Source organism: Drosophila persimilis, unplaced genomic scaffold, assembly GCF_003286085.1.
Source record: "Drosophila persimilis strain 14011-0111.01,24,50 unplaced genomic scaffold, DperRS2 tig00000191-arrow-pilon, whole genome shotgun sequence".
NCBI lineage: Eukaryota > Metazoa > Arthropoda > Insecta > Diptera > Drosophilidae > Drosophila > Drosophila persimilis.
The window spans coordinates 12396783-12415592 of NW_020825298.1; the positions used below are offsets into that span (position 1 = coordinate 12396783).

At 51.8% G+C, this 18810-nt stretch overlaps 2 protein-coding genes across 2 annotated transcripts; one reads left to right on the plus strand and one right to left on the minus strand.

The window, feature by feature from the left end:
• The first annotated feature begins 225 nt into the window (after positions 1-225).
• LOC6589534 (esterase E4) lies at positions 226-2366 on the plus strand. The gene is made up of 3 exons (XM_002014464.2): positions 226-1264; positions 1312-1762; positions 1827-2366. Exons 1-3 carry the CDS (start codon positions 247-249, stop codon positions 2104-2106), a joined length of 1749 nt encoding a protein of 582 aa, XP_002014500.1. The 5' UTR covers positions 226-246; the 3' UTR covers positions 2107-2366.
• Positions 2367-10755: 8389 nt separating this feature from the next.
• On the minus strand, positions 10756-12676 carry LOC6589237 (venom carboxylesterase-6). Its single transcript, XM_026989078.1, has 4 exons — positions 11783-12676; positions 11517-11730; positions 11007-11460; positions 10756-10942 (listed from the first exon to the last, which is right to left on the minus strand). The coding sequence occupies exons 1-4, from the start codon at positions 12674-12676 to the stop codon at positions 10756-10758; spliced, it is 1749 nt and encodes a 582-aa protein (XP_026844879.1).
• Between the last annotated feature and the right edge of the window lie 6134 nt (positions 12677-18810).

The window sequence follows — 18810 nt, forward strand, 5'->3', positions numbered from 1 at the left end:
TCGAATAAAGAGAGTTTTCCTAATCGATGAACTATTCTTAGACCACAAACGAAGGCTAATCTCGGTTCTAGTTCTAATCGATCCGATTTCGAATAAACTTATCTGTGAACAAACTCTTTTCTCTCCCTCCCTCTCGCTCTCCCGAAAGCAAAGGCAGAGGCCGTGCGAATCTTTCGGCAGTTCCGCGCTCGCAGATCTCCCATGCGGGTGTTTCGACATTTCCCACAGTGAAAACCGATTCGGAAAATGCCTTGCCCACTCCTACTCCACCTCCTACTCCTGCTGGCCATCGGGTCCTCCTTCGCCCAAGATCCGCCTGTGGTAGAGCTCTCCCTGGGGCGCGTTCAGGGCTCTACGATGCAGAGCTTCCAGGGAAAGACGATCTACGCCTTCCGCGGCATACCCTACGCCCAGCCCCCAGTGGGGCAGCTGCGCTTCGCCGCTCCCCAGGCAGCCACTGGCTGGGGGCAGGAGGAGGTCCTCAAGGCCACCTCTGATTCTCTCGTGTGCCCACAGCCCGGGATTTCGCTGCTGATGAGCGAGGACTGCCTCAAGGTGAATGTTTTCACGAGGAACCTGGACCCCGAGGAGGATCCTCTGCTGCTGCTGCCCGTGATCGTGTACATCCATGGGGGGGCCAATGTCCTGGGCAGCGGCCACAGCCTGTACGAGGCGGGGCCGCAGTATCTGCTGGACCACGAGGTGGTCTTCGTGGCCTTCAACTATCGCCTGGGGGCCCTGGGCTTCCTGCGCCCTCTGGGCAGCACTGTAACCGGGAACTTCGGATACTTGGACCAAGTGATGGCCCTGCAGTGGGTGCGGGACCACATCGCCCGCTTCGGGGGAGACCCGGAGAACGTCACGCTCTTCGGGATGAGTGCCGGATCCATGGCGGTGAGCCTCCACCTGGCATCGCCCCTCTCCCGCGGCCTCTTCCATCGGGCCATCCTCATGAGTGGCTCCGCCACGAATCACTTTGCCATCGACAATGTCTACTGGACGCAGAAACTGGCCCGAGAAGTCGGCTGTCCCATGTACGAGGCCGCGGATGTGGTCCAGTGTCTGCGCGACGTGGCCTGGACTCGGATCGTGGAGGTCTGCAAGGCCTGGGAGTCCTTCCAGTTCGTGAATATGAAGTGGAACTACGAGATCGATGGCCACTTCCTGCCCAGACATCCCACGGAGCTCCTGGCGGAGGGAAACTTCAGCCAAGTGCCGCTCCTCGTGAGTTTTACGGCCAACGAATTGGACTACACGGCAAATGGTGAGGGCATCCTTCTGTGTAGATCCCTTACTGACTTTCCCTTTTAGTTCATTTGGAGAACGATCCTCTGCTGCACGATCTTGGGTCCAGTTTCGAGGAGTACGCTCCCGAGTTGTTCCTCTACCAGCCCGACTCCTCCGTCAGTCGCCGCCTCAAGGACTTCTATCTGGGGAGCAACGTCTCGGAGATCTCCGCGCACAACATCGAGCGATTCGGAAGCATCTTCTCGGATGGCATCATTGGCCATGGCATCCACCGGTTGGTCCAGCTGGCCAGGCGCTTCACCCCCGTCTACTACATGCGAACGGATTACGTGGGAAAGCGCAGCCTCTCGGCTCCGACGGACGACCAGGAGCTGCCCCTGGGCGTGGGGCATGCGGACGATCTGCAGTACGTGATGCCCAGCCTCTGGTACGGCACCATCATGGCTGAGAATCACACGGATCTCTTCATGATGAAGCGTTTGACCAATTGGTTTGCGCACTTTGCACGGACAGGGTATGCGGGGGATATCCTCTATGAAAAAGAGCACCCTCTATCCTCATGCCTTCCTCTGTTGCAGCACACCTCTATCCCCCAAGGAGGAGCACGATTACTGGCCGCCCTGCAATGCCACCGACACGGCTATGCTCTACAACGATGTGGCCACAGAGGTGGGTCCGCCTGGCTATCCCGAACGATATGCCGTCTGGGACGAGCTCTTTCCCACGCCCGCCCTGGGCGGGGGCGTGGCCCGGAGGCAGCAGCAGCTAAACATCGTCGCCCTCGTGGCCATCGCCTGGGCCACTGGTGTGGCCTCCGGGCTGTGGCTCTTCGGCTCCGCGGCTCTCGATGGAAATTAATGTAGCAATTAGGTGTGGAAAAAGCTTATCAATAGGCCGTTTAGATTACGCTTAATGATGGTCTCTCTCGGTTCGGGTCGCCCCTCCACTCTCCTCCCTCCCCTGTTCGAGGGGGAGCATTGCAACTATTTACTTTGATTAATTAATCAACAAAGGCGTGAGATTTTCCGTGTTTCCAGCTCGACGAGTTCCGTGGCTCTGCCTTCCCTTGGGGCAATTAGTCTCCGCTTTTTCAGGGGGGGCAGGGGCAGGCGCAGGGGCAGGAGGCAGCAGCTTAAATACACATTAATTTGTCTTTAAATGTTTCTGGCTTTGGCTCCGAGGGGGGGTTGTGGGGCGAACTCTGACCTTTGTGAGCTTTGAATTAATGTAATTGTCAGGTTGGAGGAGGACACACACACATCCTCCCATCCTCCTGGCATCCTGGAGCAGATTACACACTGGGAAAGGACCCTGCTATTGACATTTACGATTTGCTCTTGCGTGAAACATCCCAAACAATGCGAATGCGAATGCGGATACAAAAGGATTATCAGCCAGGCCCTGCCTCGCCCACCCCCAACGGAGGGAGGGGGTTGAATGGGGGATACACGCTCATTACGAGGGGGAGTGGCGTGGAGCTTCGTCTGTGCTTTATTTCTGTTTAAAGCCCTACCAGATATCCATCAGAAAGAGACGAGACGAGACGAGACTCCACTCATTAGCAGGGACTCATCTCTGGGTCAAGTCGTAAATTTAGCCACAAAGGACACACCACACACGGGACACACACAGAGGATGACTCTTGGCGAAAGTTGGGCCAAAGAAAATATGGAAAATTAACTTGTTAGCTTGGGAAAACCCCAGGAAAAGCATCCAGACATCCAGGCATCCAGCAAAATGCGGCAAAGGGCAAACATGTGCCGCAAATTCCCTTTTGGGATGCCACACACCAAAAAAAAAAAAGAAGAAGTCAAAACTTGACAAAATGCATGACATGACATATGCCACATGACGGGGCACAAAGGAAGGAGACAGGAGGACAAAGGAAAAAATGGGCAAAACATTTGCACAAATTTTAATTAAATTTTCATTCAAAATGTACGCAAAATTGCATTCAAAATAATCAAGAGATCATCAGAGAGGGGAGGGGAAGAGGGCTAGCACCTTTCCACAAAATGTGGCAGCTGGAATTTCGAGGGAAAAAGAGTTGAAGAGTTGAAGGGCGAATGGAAATGGATATCCACAGCCCACAGATCGACAGACATCGAGTGGCTTTTGTGACTCAATTACAATAAGTCTATTAAAAGTTGTGTCTGTATCTGTATCTGTGTCTGCATCTGTATCTGTATCTGTGTCTGTGTCTGCGGCTTGTCTAGACAGCAGAACCCACAAAGAGAGATAGAGGGAGATCTGTGAGGATCAGAGCATACCACACCACACACACGGAACACGGAACCCGCCGATCAGTCAGTCACATTGTCTCCTCCGCTGCCTCTCCTGGCTGTCTAGGCAGAGGCTGGCCGGAGAGCAGCCAGCGCGTGCCCCTTTTGACTTCGGCTGTGCCCCTTCCTTTTGTGTGTGCGAGAGAGCGTCTAACACAACAGAGCCTGCCTCTCGAGCGTTGATCCTGGAGGAGGCTGAAGGATGGGCATGATGATGATGATGATGCGAAGGTGTTCCAGCTGCCGATCCGATCTACATGCTGCTGCGGCGTCTCGATTTCACTTTCGCTACGCCCCTCCCTGCATCACGGAGTGCGTTTCGATGGAAAACCTGGTTCCGAGTCCTTTGCTCTTTTTTTTTTGTGTTTTGTGACGCATCATCCATGGTCCTGGGCCTCGTCCTTCTCTTCGCTTCTCTCCTCTTTGGCTGCGGGTTTGATTACGTTTTTATTGAGTTCACAAAAGGAGTAAACATTTTGAAGTAGCGCCAAGGATTTTGAATGCTTTATAGGCTTGTCAGCCGTCCGTCCTCTGTCTGTTCCCATCTCCTGGGATCCCCTCCTCCTCCTCCTCCTGCTCCTTGTCTCTCTCTCTTTTCGTGTGTGTTTATGCGTTCTGTCAACATATCGGATTACGCCCCACGGCCCGACTGATGCGACCGATTCGAGGGGCTCATAATCGCTAATGACAATACAAATTGAGAGAGTGGCATGCCCCGTGTGCACGAAGGGGGGAGGATTCACAGCCCAAAGAGAGAGCAAAGAGCGGAGCAGGAGCGCTTTGTTATGCGTAATTTCTGGGAAGGAAGACCACGAACCGAGGGCCACTTTTGTCCGGCAGGATCCCAGGGAAAGAGTATTTTTATTTGGGTTTCAATTGAGGTTCGGATTGAGTTCCATTATCGCATTATCGTTCCCCAATCGATGATCGATGCGAGTTCGTGGAAACGAAAGGATCTGCCACTCGGACAGGCATCGTCGAGGGGACAGAGAGATTCTCCATCTTGGATCCCAAAAACAACTTCATTAATTTTCCCATTCCTTGCTTTTGGTGGCGCCTATCCCGTGGACACACAGACAGCAGCATCCCGAGGAGCAAAACAATCTCTGGGATACTTTTCCTTGATCAAATATTTGGACAAATGTAAATTGCTTTGATTAATGATTGCCCCGCACTTGCTGCATGCCTCACAAACCCCCTCCCCTCTGCGCCCTCCTTCAGGCTCAGCAAACATCAAAGCGACTGGGAAAAAGCGGTCCTTTCTCCGCTTTCTGTGTGTGTGTGTGTGTTTTTTATGGGTGAAAGTGTTCTCACATCAAAAGGCCACAGAATTAATTGTTTTCCACGTTTTAGTTGTTGTTTTCTGTCGTGCACTGATATGCCCATTCGATTACATATTCGATAAGCAAATGAACAATCCACATGTGTAAGTATTCCATTGTCTCTGGCTCTGTCTCTGGCTCTGACTGTCTATCGCAGGGCCACGCAGGCTACTCCTCCAAAGGGTTCCATTCTGGCTGTGGCTGTGTGTGGGTGGTCCGAGTGAGTGTGTCTTTTGTTGTCTCCTCTCACTCCTTCTGTCCTCGATGTCGCTTTGGTTTGAAGAATGACCCAAAGAACGAAAAGGGGAAGATGGGGACCCTGGAGATGCTGTCCCTTAAAGCCTACACCTAATTATGCACAAGAGACCACCCATCGGAATCCACAAGTCTCTCCGCCACAAACCAATAATCAACTGCAACACCCTCCGCCCACTATCCACTCCCCGCCCTGAGGAATAGATTGCCATCTGTTTTTGCACCCAATTCGATGGCCATAAAAAGCGCAGCCACCGAGAATTGGTTCGAACGAAACCGCCCCCCCCCCCTCCCCGGCTGGCATCATCATTACAAGCGCGTTAAGTGCCATGCCACACAGGAATCGGCACTCGTCCTTTGCAAATATTTGTTTGCAGTTTTCCGATATGCGACTCCTGCCACCGCCACTGGCAGTGCCACTGCCACCGCTTCTGCTGTTGTCAAATGTGATTATTAATGTGCTTTAAATAATGAAAATGAAACAACAAACATCGTCCATGGGCACCCTCAATGGCACCCTCAAACACCAAACGGAAATCAAATCAGTTTACCCCCTGGAACTGGGTCTGGGCCTGGGCCTGGAACCGAGAGGAAGGAAGCGTATGCTAGTTGTCACGAGAGAGAGGGTGTGAGACCCAGGACCCAGGCAGAGGACACAGAGGACAGGCAGAGGACCGACTGAAGGACCAACTAATGAGTGTAAACAACGGATGGATCTGTGTGGCAGTGGAAAAAATCCAATGCAAGAGTACGAGGCACTACGAGAGAGTACGAGAGTACAACAACAAACAGAAACTGCCACAAACTGTTTGATTTGTCGCTTAGGACTAATGAAACCAAACATTAGAGGAGAGAGCACCCCTCCCCTCCCTTCACTCCCCGTCCCTCCACTCCTCAGAGAGGCAAGACACAGCCTCGAGGAGGAGGAGAGGCCCGGTTCGGGGGATGGATTGTTGCAATTTCTGTTCTGTTTTTTTGTGGCTGTTGCAGGAATAGAAAGGGATGATGATGATGATGGGTTTCCCCCGTGCCGTAAGTTGATTACGTGGTTGACGTTGACACTGGAACTACGACAATATGAGGGCATAGAATGCTGCCCTCTGCCTCTGTCTCTGGCTCTGCCTCTGCTTCTGTGGCTGCCACTGCCACTGCTACTGGGGCATCTGTGTGGCAGCTGTAATTCGGTGAATTTCGCGTGAACTGCAGCAGCGTAACTCTTTCTGGTTCCACCTTTCGACGGCTGTCCACGGGGATCTACGTGCTCGCACTGGCTAATGCTCTGCGCCCCCCCTTCTGCCCCTTCGGGGGGCACCTGAGAGACCTGGTTAATGTACTAGCGCCACATCCCATGGTCAGTGGCAGGGGCGGGGGCAGGGGCAGAGGCATGCTCTTGGACAAACAGCAACTGGAACAGTTCGTATTCGGTGCCTCGGTGCCTCGGTGCTTCGTGGGAAACTCTCTCGAGTGGCATGCGGGTGTGTGGTGTGGTGTGTGGATGTTGTTCTTCTTCCTTCTTTGCTGCCACACTGCCACTCTGCCACTGCGTCGTACGACGCTGTTTCCCTGCCACAATTAATGAAATTGTATGAAGCGTATTCCTCGAGTGTGCGTTGATTAATGGAGTCTCCAAAGGGGAGCTCTGGGAAAGGGGAATGCTCTGCGCGGCCTGGCCCCAGGCTGGGATGCATGCCCCACGAAGGGATGGATGCTGCACTTGTTCTAATGGATCCTAGAGATATTTAGGGCTCGGGAGACAGGTACAGATGGCAGATGGATCCCCCATTATTGAGCAATTAGTTAAGCGATCAACTAAACTGTTGACAGTCGAAGAGGCGACTGAGCGACTGATCGACTGAGCGACTGATCGACTGATTGATCATCCATTAATCAATCAAGGCTGGGCTTTCGACTGTTCGAGTGCAACTTTCTTATACTTCAAATTTGTCATCAATCAGGTGTATCTTTAAGGTAGAGATACATTTGTATCGTTTGACCCACCAGTAGAATTTCTGACAGGAAAAACCTTAAAAAACGTATAAAAAACAAATAACTCGAGGGCTGTGGAATGCGAGGGCTTCTTTTTTGGCCAGAGAATGAATCTGCTGCTGCCTCAGCGTCAGAGTTTATCCGAAAGATACTCGAGAGTCGAGAGTGGAATCTCTCGGGTTTTCCATTAGAGAACACCCTCCTGCAGGGAGGCACAGGGGGAGGAGGGCGCCGTTGCATGTCAGTCAGTTAGTCAATAACCGTGCAACACGATCCATCATCCATGGCCAGTCGAAAGCTGCAGGAACAACAAGGATGCTGCGGATCGCTGATACAGGAGATACAGGGGATACAGGAGATGAAACTATTATTGAAACCCGATGCCGCGCGATGACAACAGACAAAACACACGGGGAGAGAGCGCTCCTGCTGCTCCTACTCCTCGTTGCTGCTTGACATCCTTTCCGCAGGAGGAGGCTGACAGACAGGACATCCCCTCCCCTCCCAGCCATTCCACAGCATGAGATGCGAGACGCAGCTTGCGATCGACTCGTGGCACGCGACACTCGTCGGCCCAAAGCTGCCACTTGAACGGTTTTCCAATATGCAGCGCCACAGGATCGAGGAAATTATTAAAAATGATTCCACCCTCCTGTTACCTCCCCCCTCCCCTCCCCCTCTCCATTTGCTAATGGTTTTCTCGCCAGCTTATCAGCATATTTCCATTTTCCATCTGATGGATCGCCCACGCGCCTCATGCCCCATGCGGCACGCTGCACGCAATTGTCTGTTAAATGCTTTTCACTCTCACTCTCTCTCTCTCTCTTTCGCTCTCTATGCTAATTGCTCGGTGGTCAGAAGTGGGTGATAATAGGGTATACGATGTACCATGGGGCATGACATGCACCATAAACTGGGATAATACCCGAGCAGCAGCACCACCAACACTTCTCTCCCCCTCTCTCTTTTAGATTTGGGGCACATGCCACCGCAATGCAGATTACTCCTGCCAGAGGAAGACTTTCCCCTGAGGAGTTCTAACCCACTTCCTAGAACATTTCCCACACCCACACCCACACCCATGCAGGTCCCTCCTTGCCGCTGCTGCTACGGCTGCCCCTCTTTTGTGCCCCTCTTTTCTGCTGAACTTCCACCCAATAAATACCTGGCATTGCTGCGACCCAAGTGACTCATAAATTGTGATGTGTGCAATGCACATTATCCATCGCAAACCGAGGAGTCGGAGTCGGAGTCGGAGTCAAGGAGTCTGTGTCTGCGTCTGCGTCTGTTTGTCCCTCCAGGCGGTGGAGACACTATTTCTCTGGCTGTTGCAAGTGTTGCGGCTTCGGCCTCAGCTGCGACTGCGACTGCGGCTGCTGTCGTTGTCGTTGTTGTTGTTATTTATGAGTTTTGTGATGTTTGTGCAAATTTTTCTATGTAAGAGCGACATCCGACGACCGAGAGGATGCAGTGGAGAAGAGATCGCCTTTGTTTTGCGCCTGAAACTTGCCTCCTCAAACGGTGCCTCTGGCATGGGGCATGGGTCTCTTGGGGCTTATCGCGCGTCAATTGCCAGACAACTTCATTGCTGCCACAGCCCCGGCGAGAAGAGCAGCGAAGAGATTCCTGCGCATTGATGTTGACAGCAGGAGTTCCAAGCACGCGTTGCATTGCACCCAACCACAGAAGGAGGTGCCACAGTCGCCGCAGAGGTTTGTGGTGCGATTGGGAGGACTCCTCAGAGTCAGAGCTGTAGCTGGAGCTACAGATGGAGCTGGAGCTGCAATCTAATTACATTTTGTGGCCAAGAGAGCTGCAGTGAAATTTCAACTGCTTTTTGAGCGATTTCCATCAGTCAATAAAAAGCAGCCAAAGCCAAAGCCAAAACCGAAAACCAACAAATGCCAAATGCCAGGCAAGACACTCGTGTGTGCGTCTCTGTGGCACAGCCAGGCACTCTGTTGTGTGCAGCACAGTTGCAGTCCCCAGGTCTCAGCATGAAATGCAGCCGTAGCCTGGGGCCTCGGGCCTCGGGACTCCTCCACGCCTCCATCTGATATCGAGGAGAGACCCTGGGGGCATAGACGTCGCCTGGTGGATCGCTCTCACAACTTTATTTGCGCTTCGATTCGCGGAAATGGAAATCGAAATCTACTGCAAGGCGATGCGACTCGATGCGAGGCGACTCTCTGGCCTCTTGTCCAAATATTTCGCTGGAAATTGGAATGCCAATTCCCAGTGAAACTCCGCCAGCCACCCCTCCCTCCCTGCCCTGCTCTACTTTTGCATCTAACAAATTATGGCAACATGCAACATTCAGTGCAACATATGCTCCCATTCGGAGGCCGCTGCTCTGCCGCTCTGCCGCGCTGCTGACAAGCGAAACAATTAAAGCCTAAAGTGGAAACGATCAAAAAGAGCAACCCCGACATACATCGGATCCATTTGGATCGCAGATACGGTATCTGTGGCAGTGGCCTGCAACAATTTGCATAAATTAATATATTAGGCAGTCCAACTTGCAACAACAGGCGGCACCCCCGCAGGATGCAATGATGCAACGATCCCATAGCGTGACTCATGATTGGATTGCCTTCCAATTGGAGGGATAGCTGGCTGGGTGGCGGTGGCGGTGGCAAGCGTCATATGTTGCAAGTATGCTAATGAGCAGCAGGACATCAGCCACGAGCCACGGGCCACGGGCTCGAGTTGGAAGCCTCTCCTCCTTTGACATAGTCATGCTCTGGAGCGTAACCAAAACTCGAAAACTCCGATAAGAAGAGCGGCAATAAAATTACAAATACAAAATAGTGGCAGCAACACAGATGTGTCGTGCGGTGGCACCAATCATCATCACAGAGGTGCTGTGTGTGTGTGTGTGTGTGTGTGGCATGTGCGGAGGTGGCCTCTGCACTGAGAGAAACTAATAGTCCGAGATACATGCAAAAGAATTCAAAAGAGACTGCCCGAAGACCCTGAGACTCGATAGCTCAAGTTTGGCTCTAATAAATCCAAAAACCACATACATGTCGTGTGCATGATTTGGCATATTGATGATCAATGCATATTGAAGGAAGAGGGACCGCACATAAGGCATAATTTCCGACTCCATATAGCATATATGCGCGTATTCGACATCTCCATCTGTCCAACAGAAGGAATTTTCAATAAAAAATTGCACCTCCTCTTAGAAATTATTTCCGTAAACTTGGAATCAGCCCCAAAGGATTACATATATGTTCCCAAACTTGATCCACAACTTTGCTGTAATTTCTCTCAGTGCAGGCAAGCACTGGCACGCGATCAACGACTACCGACAACCGACAACGAGAACCCATAATGCACGGCACGACACGTACTACGAGTGCGAGTCGTAGGGCTGTTATCTGGTGCCCTGTCGACTGTCGTATAATATATGCACCCACACAGACGATGACACACCCCACCCCCCCCCTAAAAACAGACCCTAAAAACCCATCGAATTGGAGGAAAACACAACAATAAATATGCCAATTGGCTTCGTCACTTCGTCACTTGGCAACTGAATGGAAAAGAGGATCAAGTCAAGCAACAGCAGCGGCAGTAAAACAAAGTCGAATGAAGGCCAAGTGGCGTATATTTCAAGTACAGTAGGGCCCAAAACATAGCCCCTTCCCACAGAGCTAGACGTCCTTCGTTTGGCGACGCCAATTCAAGGGAAAGAGACGCTTCCATATCTCGTAGCGCTCGGAGTTGAGATTCTCGTGGAGGACGAGCTCATCGCCAATGTCCAGATAGTAGCGCTTCTTGAAGCTGAAGGGACGCCAGCGGACGTCCCGCAGGGCAGCGTCCGTGGGTTTATTGGGATCCCTGGAAAGATGGAGATCCTTTGGTGGAAAAGAGACGCAAGAGGATCGGCCACTGCTATGGTTACCCCTTGTATGCGAAGGCCGAGAAAATCCTGACCATTATGTCCACCATTCGGAACTCGTCGTCATCCTCCGTGAACATGCGGCTGATCGATGGCTCCACAAACAGATACATGAGGTCGTCGTGGTGCACCACCCCGTAGGGGGCATCCTCCGGATAGTAGATGTGGCTTCTACCCCCCTGATACGCGAATCGGTAGCAGTACACCTTGGTGGACCTCGCAGCCAGATGCACGAACCGATGGATCCCGAACCCGGTGAGGGCATCCGAGTAGAGCGAGGAGAGGGCCGCCAGGGAGCGGTTGGCATCGATGGGCTCCTGCTGGAAGTAGTACTCCCGCAGCTCCTGGCTGATGTTCGCCGCCCGAGGATTGCTCTCGTTGAACATGAAGAATATGGGGGCCAGGGTCTCGAAGTTCGCGTTGAGAGTGCTCAGCAGGGAGGGACTCTGGAGGATAGCTGGGAATAGGAAGAATCTCTACAGTTTGAGGAGGAGATCTTCGAGGGACACTCACATAGGGCGGGACCCACAAACTCATCCTTGGTCATGCCCGTGATGATGGGCACCTTCATGAAGTCGTCGTTCTGGAAGCTCTGCACAGGACTCTCCACGAGGAAGCGCTCCTGCCCGAAGTCCGGCTCCACCACGGGCTTCCACAGAATCAGGGGATTGTTCCGCCCAAAGTCGAACATTTGCGGCAGGGTATTTGCGTACTCCAGATAGTGTTTCTGTCGGCGGGTAAAGGATAAGAAAGGACTAGATCCTGGTCCATTGGCTTACCCCTCGCATGCAGTCAATCATCTCCGTGGTGTTGTCCGTGTGGCAGCTGAGGAGCGTCGCCTGCCGCATGGCCACCTCCATCTGGTGCTCGGGCAGCGTCCACTGCCCCGTGGCGGCGCCACTCATCACGATCGCCCGGTGGAAGAGGCCCCGCGACATGGGCGAGACCATGTGCAGCGTCACAGCCATGGCTCCGGCCCCGTAGCCCAAGAGGGTGACCGCATTGGGGTCCCCTCCGAAGCGCGAGATGTGCAGCTTGATCCAGCGCAGCAGCTGCACCTGGTCCTTGAGACCCATGTTGCCGGTGGCCTCCTTGGTGCCAGTGGCCAGGAATCCCAGCGATCCCAGGCGGTAGTTGAACGTGACGAGGACGAGGCTGCGGTCCATGAAGTACTGGGGACCCGCGAAGTTCTTGCTCTGCCCCGAGAGGGAGTAGAAGCCGCCAGGGTGGATGAAGACGATCACCGGTCGCCGGACATTCAGCTGCGATTCGTTGGGCAGCTCCTTCGTGTACACGTTCAGCCGGAGGCAGTCCTCGCTCACGTCCTCGCTGACGAGTCCCGGCTGCGGGCACTTGGGTCCGTCGAAGGTGGCGTCGAAGACGTCGTACCACTGCTCCACGGGCTCTGGGGGTCGGAATCGGAGTCGTTCCACGGGCGCCTTGGCATAGGGTATCCCCCGGAAGGCAAAGAAGTTGCGCCCCGACTGGGAGGGCAGGATGGTGCCTCTGATCTTGCCCAGTGCCGTGGTGATGACCAGATCGGAGAGTTCTTTGTTCAATCCAATGGGATCGTCGGGGTCCGGTTCCTCCTCCTCCGGCTCGGAATCAATGGAATGGCTCCTTCCGCAGAGGAGCAGCAGCAGCAGCAGGTTGAATCCACAGAGACGCCACATTCTGACTGAAGGCTGGAGCCGCAGATCCCTGGCTTTTATAGGACTCCCCACTGGAGTGGAGTCTGGGGAATCGGGGATTATGTCACCATAAAGTGCTGGAAATTGATGCGATTCTGTCCGTGGAGTGACACTGGGCGTTGGCTTCCATGTTCTTGGCGATCATCTCTGCCCCCCGATCCTCCCTGGGAGAGAACGAGAACTCTTCCCATATCCAATTGCATGCAACATTCGCAGTAGTCCATAAATAACACGCGTCAGCAGCCACTTCCCACACACACCCATCTACAGTCGCGAGTTCCTGTAGCAGGGGCATGCCACATTGCTGCGCCTACGCAGGAGATACTCCTGGAGTGGCAGGAGGCGGGCGGCAGGCGGCAGGGGCAGACGCAGGAGGCAGAGTGATTCTTGCTCCAGTTTTGTTGCGCAACGTGAGAACTTGTTTGCGTGCTTGCGGCTTATTAGAGATTAGGTGTGGTGCCCCCAGCACTCGCCTCTCCCTCTCGAGGGCTAACCTTTGTGACCTCTTCCCATCAAGCACTAAACACCAGATACAGATACGGCGATACGGCGATACGGAGATACAAAGACACAAAGAAGATCCTTAAATGCCCGCTAATAGCGTTTAATGGCGAGCACAAAAGGTGCGCAAGTCATAAACTTTCGGGGCGAGGACACCACCAAGCAGCACACACCACACACCCCTCCACCACAGTCCGCTCTTTTGTGGCTGGTTCCTCGAGAGATCACCAGAGAGAAAGATCCCCTGAGAGCGAGCCGATGAAGTGTGTTAAGTGCTCCTTCCATTGTGTGTATTCCTTCCTCCTTCCTCTTCATTTGTTTCCTTTCTTTTCCTTTCCGTACCGCTCCTTCCATTCCTTCCTTCCTTTTCCTGTGAGTTCCGTGGCAGACAAAGGCGTGCTAATTGGATTTATATTGGTCGCTTCTCGTCTCTTCTCTCCAGCAGAAGGAAGGAAGGGTCGTCTCTGGTCGGTAGTTCCCAGTGTGAAAACGTTTTGTTTCCCAAAGTAATCCAATAAATATCCCCAGATATTCCTCCCTTTTTCTTTCGAAGGGTAAATCGTATAAATTGAATGATTGAAAGTGTATCTAAAACTTCTATTGCGATACATTATAGGGGAACTCTTAAAGAAGATCTAAACTCTCATTTTCTTTATGATTGTTCCTGCATTTGGGATTGCTGAAGTAGCAATCCCTATGCCAAACATATACATATAGTAGTTTAAGTTGCAACTTCAAACTGATGACTTCTTTAAGATGCAGTTGCAGTGGCAGCTCTTCAGCTGCATCTTCCTCTGTGGCCGGGGGACATCTTCTACGTCTCGCATCTCCTGTGCCTCTCCTGTGTTTGGTAATTCTGTGGTCGTCGTCTACTCGCATTACCAGGTAATTGTAGCATCAACGTGTGGCAAAGGTAAAGACCCGTGTACGAGCCCGGCAGGTGGCAGGCCCAAGAGACGCCTTCGAGTGACACGACGACGATCTCTTGCCATGCGCCACAGGATGTGTCTGTGTCTGTGTCTGGCCGAATCTTGTGTCTGTTGCAAGGTGTGAGATGCGGTGTTCGTTCGAGGTTCGGGGAGGTGTGAAGTGTGTGGTGTGGTGTGTGTGATTTGCCCTCGGGGCGACGCGACGTCCAAGCGAGTCTTGAGCTCTTGAGATCCCGTGGAGATTTTGTGGGATTTTCCTTATAAAAGTGTTTGGCATTTAATGTTCACTCACGATTTAATTAGTTGGCAAATGTTGACATATTGGGAACCCCATAGGAACCCGCCAAGAGTGCCGTTGTGTGGTCTTCTAGGATCGATCCTTGGAAAACACTGATAGCAATCGAAATGGAAAACACCGATAGCCATCTCTTTTGATGGACGTTTGTGGATCCTCTACTTCGATCCGTATCCCATATTTGGCACGACTGTCAAAGGAACATAATTTATATTCTGAAAATTAGCATCGAATGCGAATACCATCCCTCCCTGCCTCCCTCCCCTCCTCCCTCTCTCTCTCTCAGCATAAATGTCCTTTGACTAATGAAATGTTTACGCTCCTCAAAAAGATAGCTCCCCCCCGCCTTCCCCGTTGCATATTCGAGTGGTGGCCCTTTGGCCGGTGACGAGGTCGTTCTGGGCCAAATGATTCGAGTAATTTATGGCCCATGGCCCACAAAATCGTGGTGGCTTTCCCCCCACCTCCCCTTTCCTCTCTTTTGTTGTTTTTCGTTATTCGATTTGTTGTTTACCTTCGAGGGCCCAAAAGGGCGTACAAATTCCACATAAAAATGCCAATTTTCGCCATGGTTTTTCGGGTTTTTCGGGTTTTCTATTCCCAATTTTATTTCTATTATTTGCCCGGTGTTTCGTCCTGTTTTGGGTCCTTTGCTAATTTGAATTTCGATGATAGTACGCCCGCGATTCTGTTGCGGATTCGAGTTCCCGTTGTTAATTAGTGGGTTTGTTGTTTCGCGTGGTTTTTGTACGGTTTCACGGGGCACGCTGCCACCTTTTGGGCACGCGACAAAAAGATACAATATCGGGATATGCGGGAATCGGGGGAATCGCAATTTAATTGCATTTATTGATGCAAAGACAGAGAGAGCGGAAGAGAGATTTATGGATGCAAAGTCTGCGACTCTTTTGGCTCACTTCTTGGCTCAAACTTCTCCTCCTCCTCCTCTTCCGAATGGCACTTTAAATATCCATTAGACCAATGGATCTCGTCTGCTGCCAAAACAGCTGCTGCTGCTCCTGCCTTGTCCCGAAATATCAATCACTCTCCTCTCTCGCCTTCGATCTCTCCCATGGAATCAGGAATCAGCATATGCAAAAAATAAACAGCATCCGAAAGATGCGAGTACCACGGCAAAAACTGTCAAAGGCAATTGTCAGTGGCTTTGTTTGGACTGTTTCCATGGGGCGGGAATCACAGACAGACAGCCACACAGAACAGAACAACAGATCTCTGGAGTGAAGAGCAAAGTGATTGATCATATTAGGAGAGGGAGGGATCACCAATCTATCACTCTCGAGTGGGGAGTGCGGAGTGGGGAGGAGGAGGCTTCCCATCTCCGAATAAATGAACGTGGGAGTTTTTTCTGTTATTTGCAATGTTTGCACCTTTACCGAACGCGACTGTCGGCATTGAATGCGAGGCACGTGCTAGCCCTGGCTCGGGGCATGCACCAGGCATGTAAATCTTGCCTCCTCTAGCCTCATGCCTCATGCAGCAGCAGTGGCAGTGGCAGCAAAAGGAGCCAATAGGCCGTCCGCCAGCATAAGTTGTGTCCAAAGGAGCGCTGCGGCTGTGGCTGTTGCAGCTGTTGGGTTGGCGGCTTGCCGCAGTCTACCGTCTTCCGTCTGCTGCTTGCCACTTCCTCTGGCACTTCGTGGTCTGCTTGCAACCCGTGCCGTCTACGTGCCCTGCATCCATCCACAGAATCCCCAGCCAACCCATTGCCATGGCCATAATTTTGTTGGAACTAAATTAATTGTTGTTATTATTTACTTTGGTTCTTATTCACTCTTTTCTCCGTGGCCTCTCCTCTCCTTAGCACCTGTTCTCGGGTTTCCCTTCGCCTCTTCCCTGCTCATTGATATTCCGATTCCATCCTCCTCCGATGCCTCCGATGCCTCCGATTCCTCCGATTCCACTGTAGATCTGCGGATCTGTAATCCCCTCCGTTTTGATGGGCGGCTGATAAGTTAAGCTCTCATGAGAGAGCATAATCATAATCATAATCGTGATCGTAATTAACTTTAAACGGTTATGCCAACCATTCACTTATTGGCGTCTGCCTACCCCCTGCCCCGCTCTTGAGGCAGGTCCAGTCGTGCGTGCCACTGGATCTTGGATTGACTCTTGATTGTGTGTGCCCTGCCCTGCCCTGCCCTGCCACATGCGGGATGTGGGATGGGGGATGGGGGATTTCACTCGGTCTCAGACGACAATTGAAAGTGCTATTCGCGGATGAAAATGAAATCTGAAATCCAGTTTTAATTCTGGTTTATCCTCCAGATAGTTCTCGTTCTCTGTATCTTATCGTGATATCTGGGACACAGGAGCATTGGCTTTTGAATAAATTAATTGAGAAAGGACAAGGACACACCGTGGAGTATCTATAGACGAAAAACCTCCCAGGAGAGGGTCAACAGATAGCCCCCGAAGCGACGTCTAACTGCATCTGGAGGTAGGTGCCTCCATTCGATCGGTTGCAGCCTGCCTTCGATTATGAGGGCCTCTTTGGTGTCTCTGGAGTTCCTTGTCCCCAATCAAACTGCTCATGAAACCAAGGAACATTAGGTCGCTCGATTGGGGGCACCGCCCAGCTGCCACACCCCCATATCCATCCGCAAATTGAGTCTGCGGCTCCAAGTGGCTCTCATTCTGCAAACAATCGAAGGATGGATGGAAGGATGGCTCCGGGAGCTGCCTGCCACTGCCAGAAGGTGATTACGCTGCCAATTGCCGAATTTTCAACAGTCCATTTAGCTGATTAAAGAGTGTGGCAGCCACCACAGCGACACGGGGCCGACGATTTCGGGCAATTTCAGTGATGAAGAAATGGCAGGGTCTTTAAGCACCTTCGGTGCGAAAATTACAGTCCACGTTGCACATAATTTTGGCACCTTCTGCGCCTTCATTACAACACAACAACACGGCACATCACATCCTCTGGATGCACTCTTTTTTCGGGGCAGGAGTCTGCTTTGTTTTGTTTTGTTTTTTTGCGGCCCAAAGAAGTCATAAAATTAAATTTATGAGTCATAATTTGATGACTAAAAGTAATTCCCCCCGCGGGAAAATGGCTTTTCTTGGGGCTAGTGGGGGCCATCAGAGCATTCCACCCTTGTAATTGGGTTCTAATCGAACTCATTTATAAGACGAGCTGCAAGAAGAACGGGGCTCGGTCCTCCACCGAAAACGAGGGCCATTAGCATGCCCCTCCCTCCGCGATCGGCGATCCGCGATCCCCGATCCAAAGACATTTGTCAAAATTTCATATGGTTTTTTGTGGGTGATGCTCGATGTTGGGGAGTATCAATCATTCAATCAGTCAATAGACAAAATGTTAATCCACGAGGCCCTAGAGAGCTCTGCTTTGGATCTGCTTTGGGCTTTGGGTTTTGGGGTTTTCGTGGATCTATTAGTGGACCTCCCAGCGTGACGACCAATTAATTGCGTAAATGGAAAGAAGTGCCTTTTGCCTTTGGTGTTTTGGTTTTTTGGTGTTTTGGGTTTATGGTTTTGGGTGCCACATATCACACTTCCAGCCACAGATTGCAGAAAGAACGAATATCTTTGGCTCTCTTATAGGGGCCCGCTTTTCTCTCAGTGTAGCCTCCTAGCAAATTAGTTATTCACATACCTACCACTCGTATTTTTGAGGTCGAAAGCTCTGCGTCGAAATCCATTTCAGAGTACACCAATTCCAATTTTTATTGATTTTTACAGATCGATGATTAATCTCATGCGCCAAAAGGTGCCCCACAATGACAGGCCCTTCTTTGGGGTTTGGGGGCGGGGACGGGGAAGGGGGAAGGGGGGAGCACGCGCTCATTAGGCACTTCCCAGCGGGACTCATTCTCGGAGAGGTCTACGAATGGATGTGTCCATCGGTGTGGGGGGGCTGGCTGTTGCTCTTTACCTACATTAAACGAGACGCAATGATTATAAAATAATGTTGAGCAATTAAATGCGAAAATACCCCCCGCCCCTACCCCAAGGAGTGAGTGTTGCAGCTGCACCATGAACCGTGAACCCCCAGGTGAACCGCAGAGATACTCCCAGTCCCAGTCGAGCACATTTCAGCTGTAAAATTGTGAATAAGTATTTCTCTATCATTTCTGGCTCTTTCTCTGCGTCCTCCTCCTCGTCTCCTCTCTCGATGTTGTTGAAATATGTATTTGTCACCCGTATCATTTGCTGTGTTGCTGTGTTTGGAGGAGCGTTAAAGCGACAACAAACGGCAGAGAAACGGAGAGGTAGAGGGGTGCAGAGGTAGTGGGGGGTATTGGTAACACAGGGGGCTAGCAAATGGCCAACAGCAACAGCAGCCATTCATTTCAGCCATTTCCGCGCGCAGTTACACGGCGGCATGTACCCCTCCCCCTCCCCCGCTC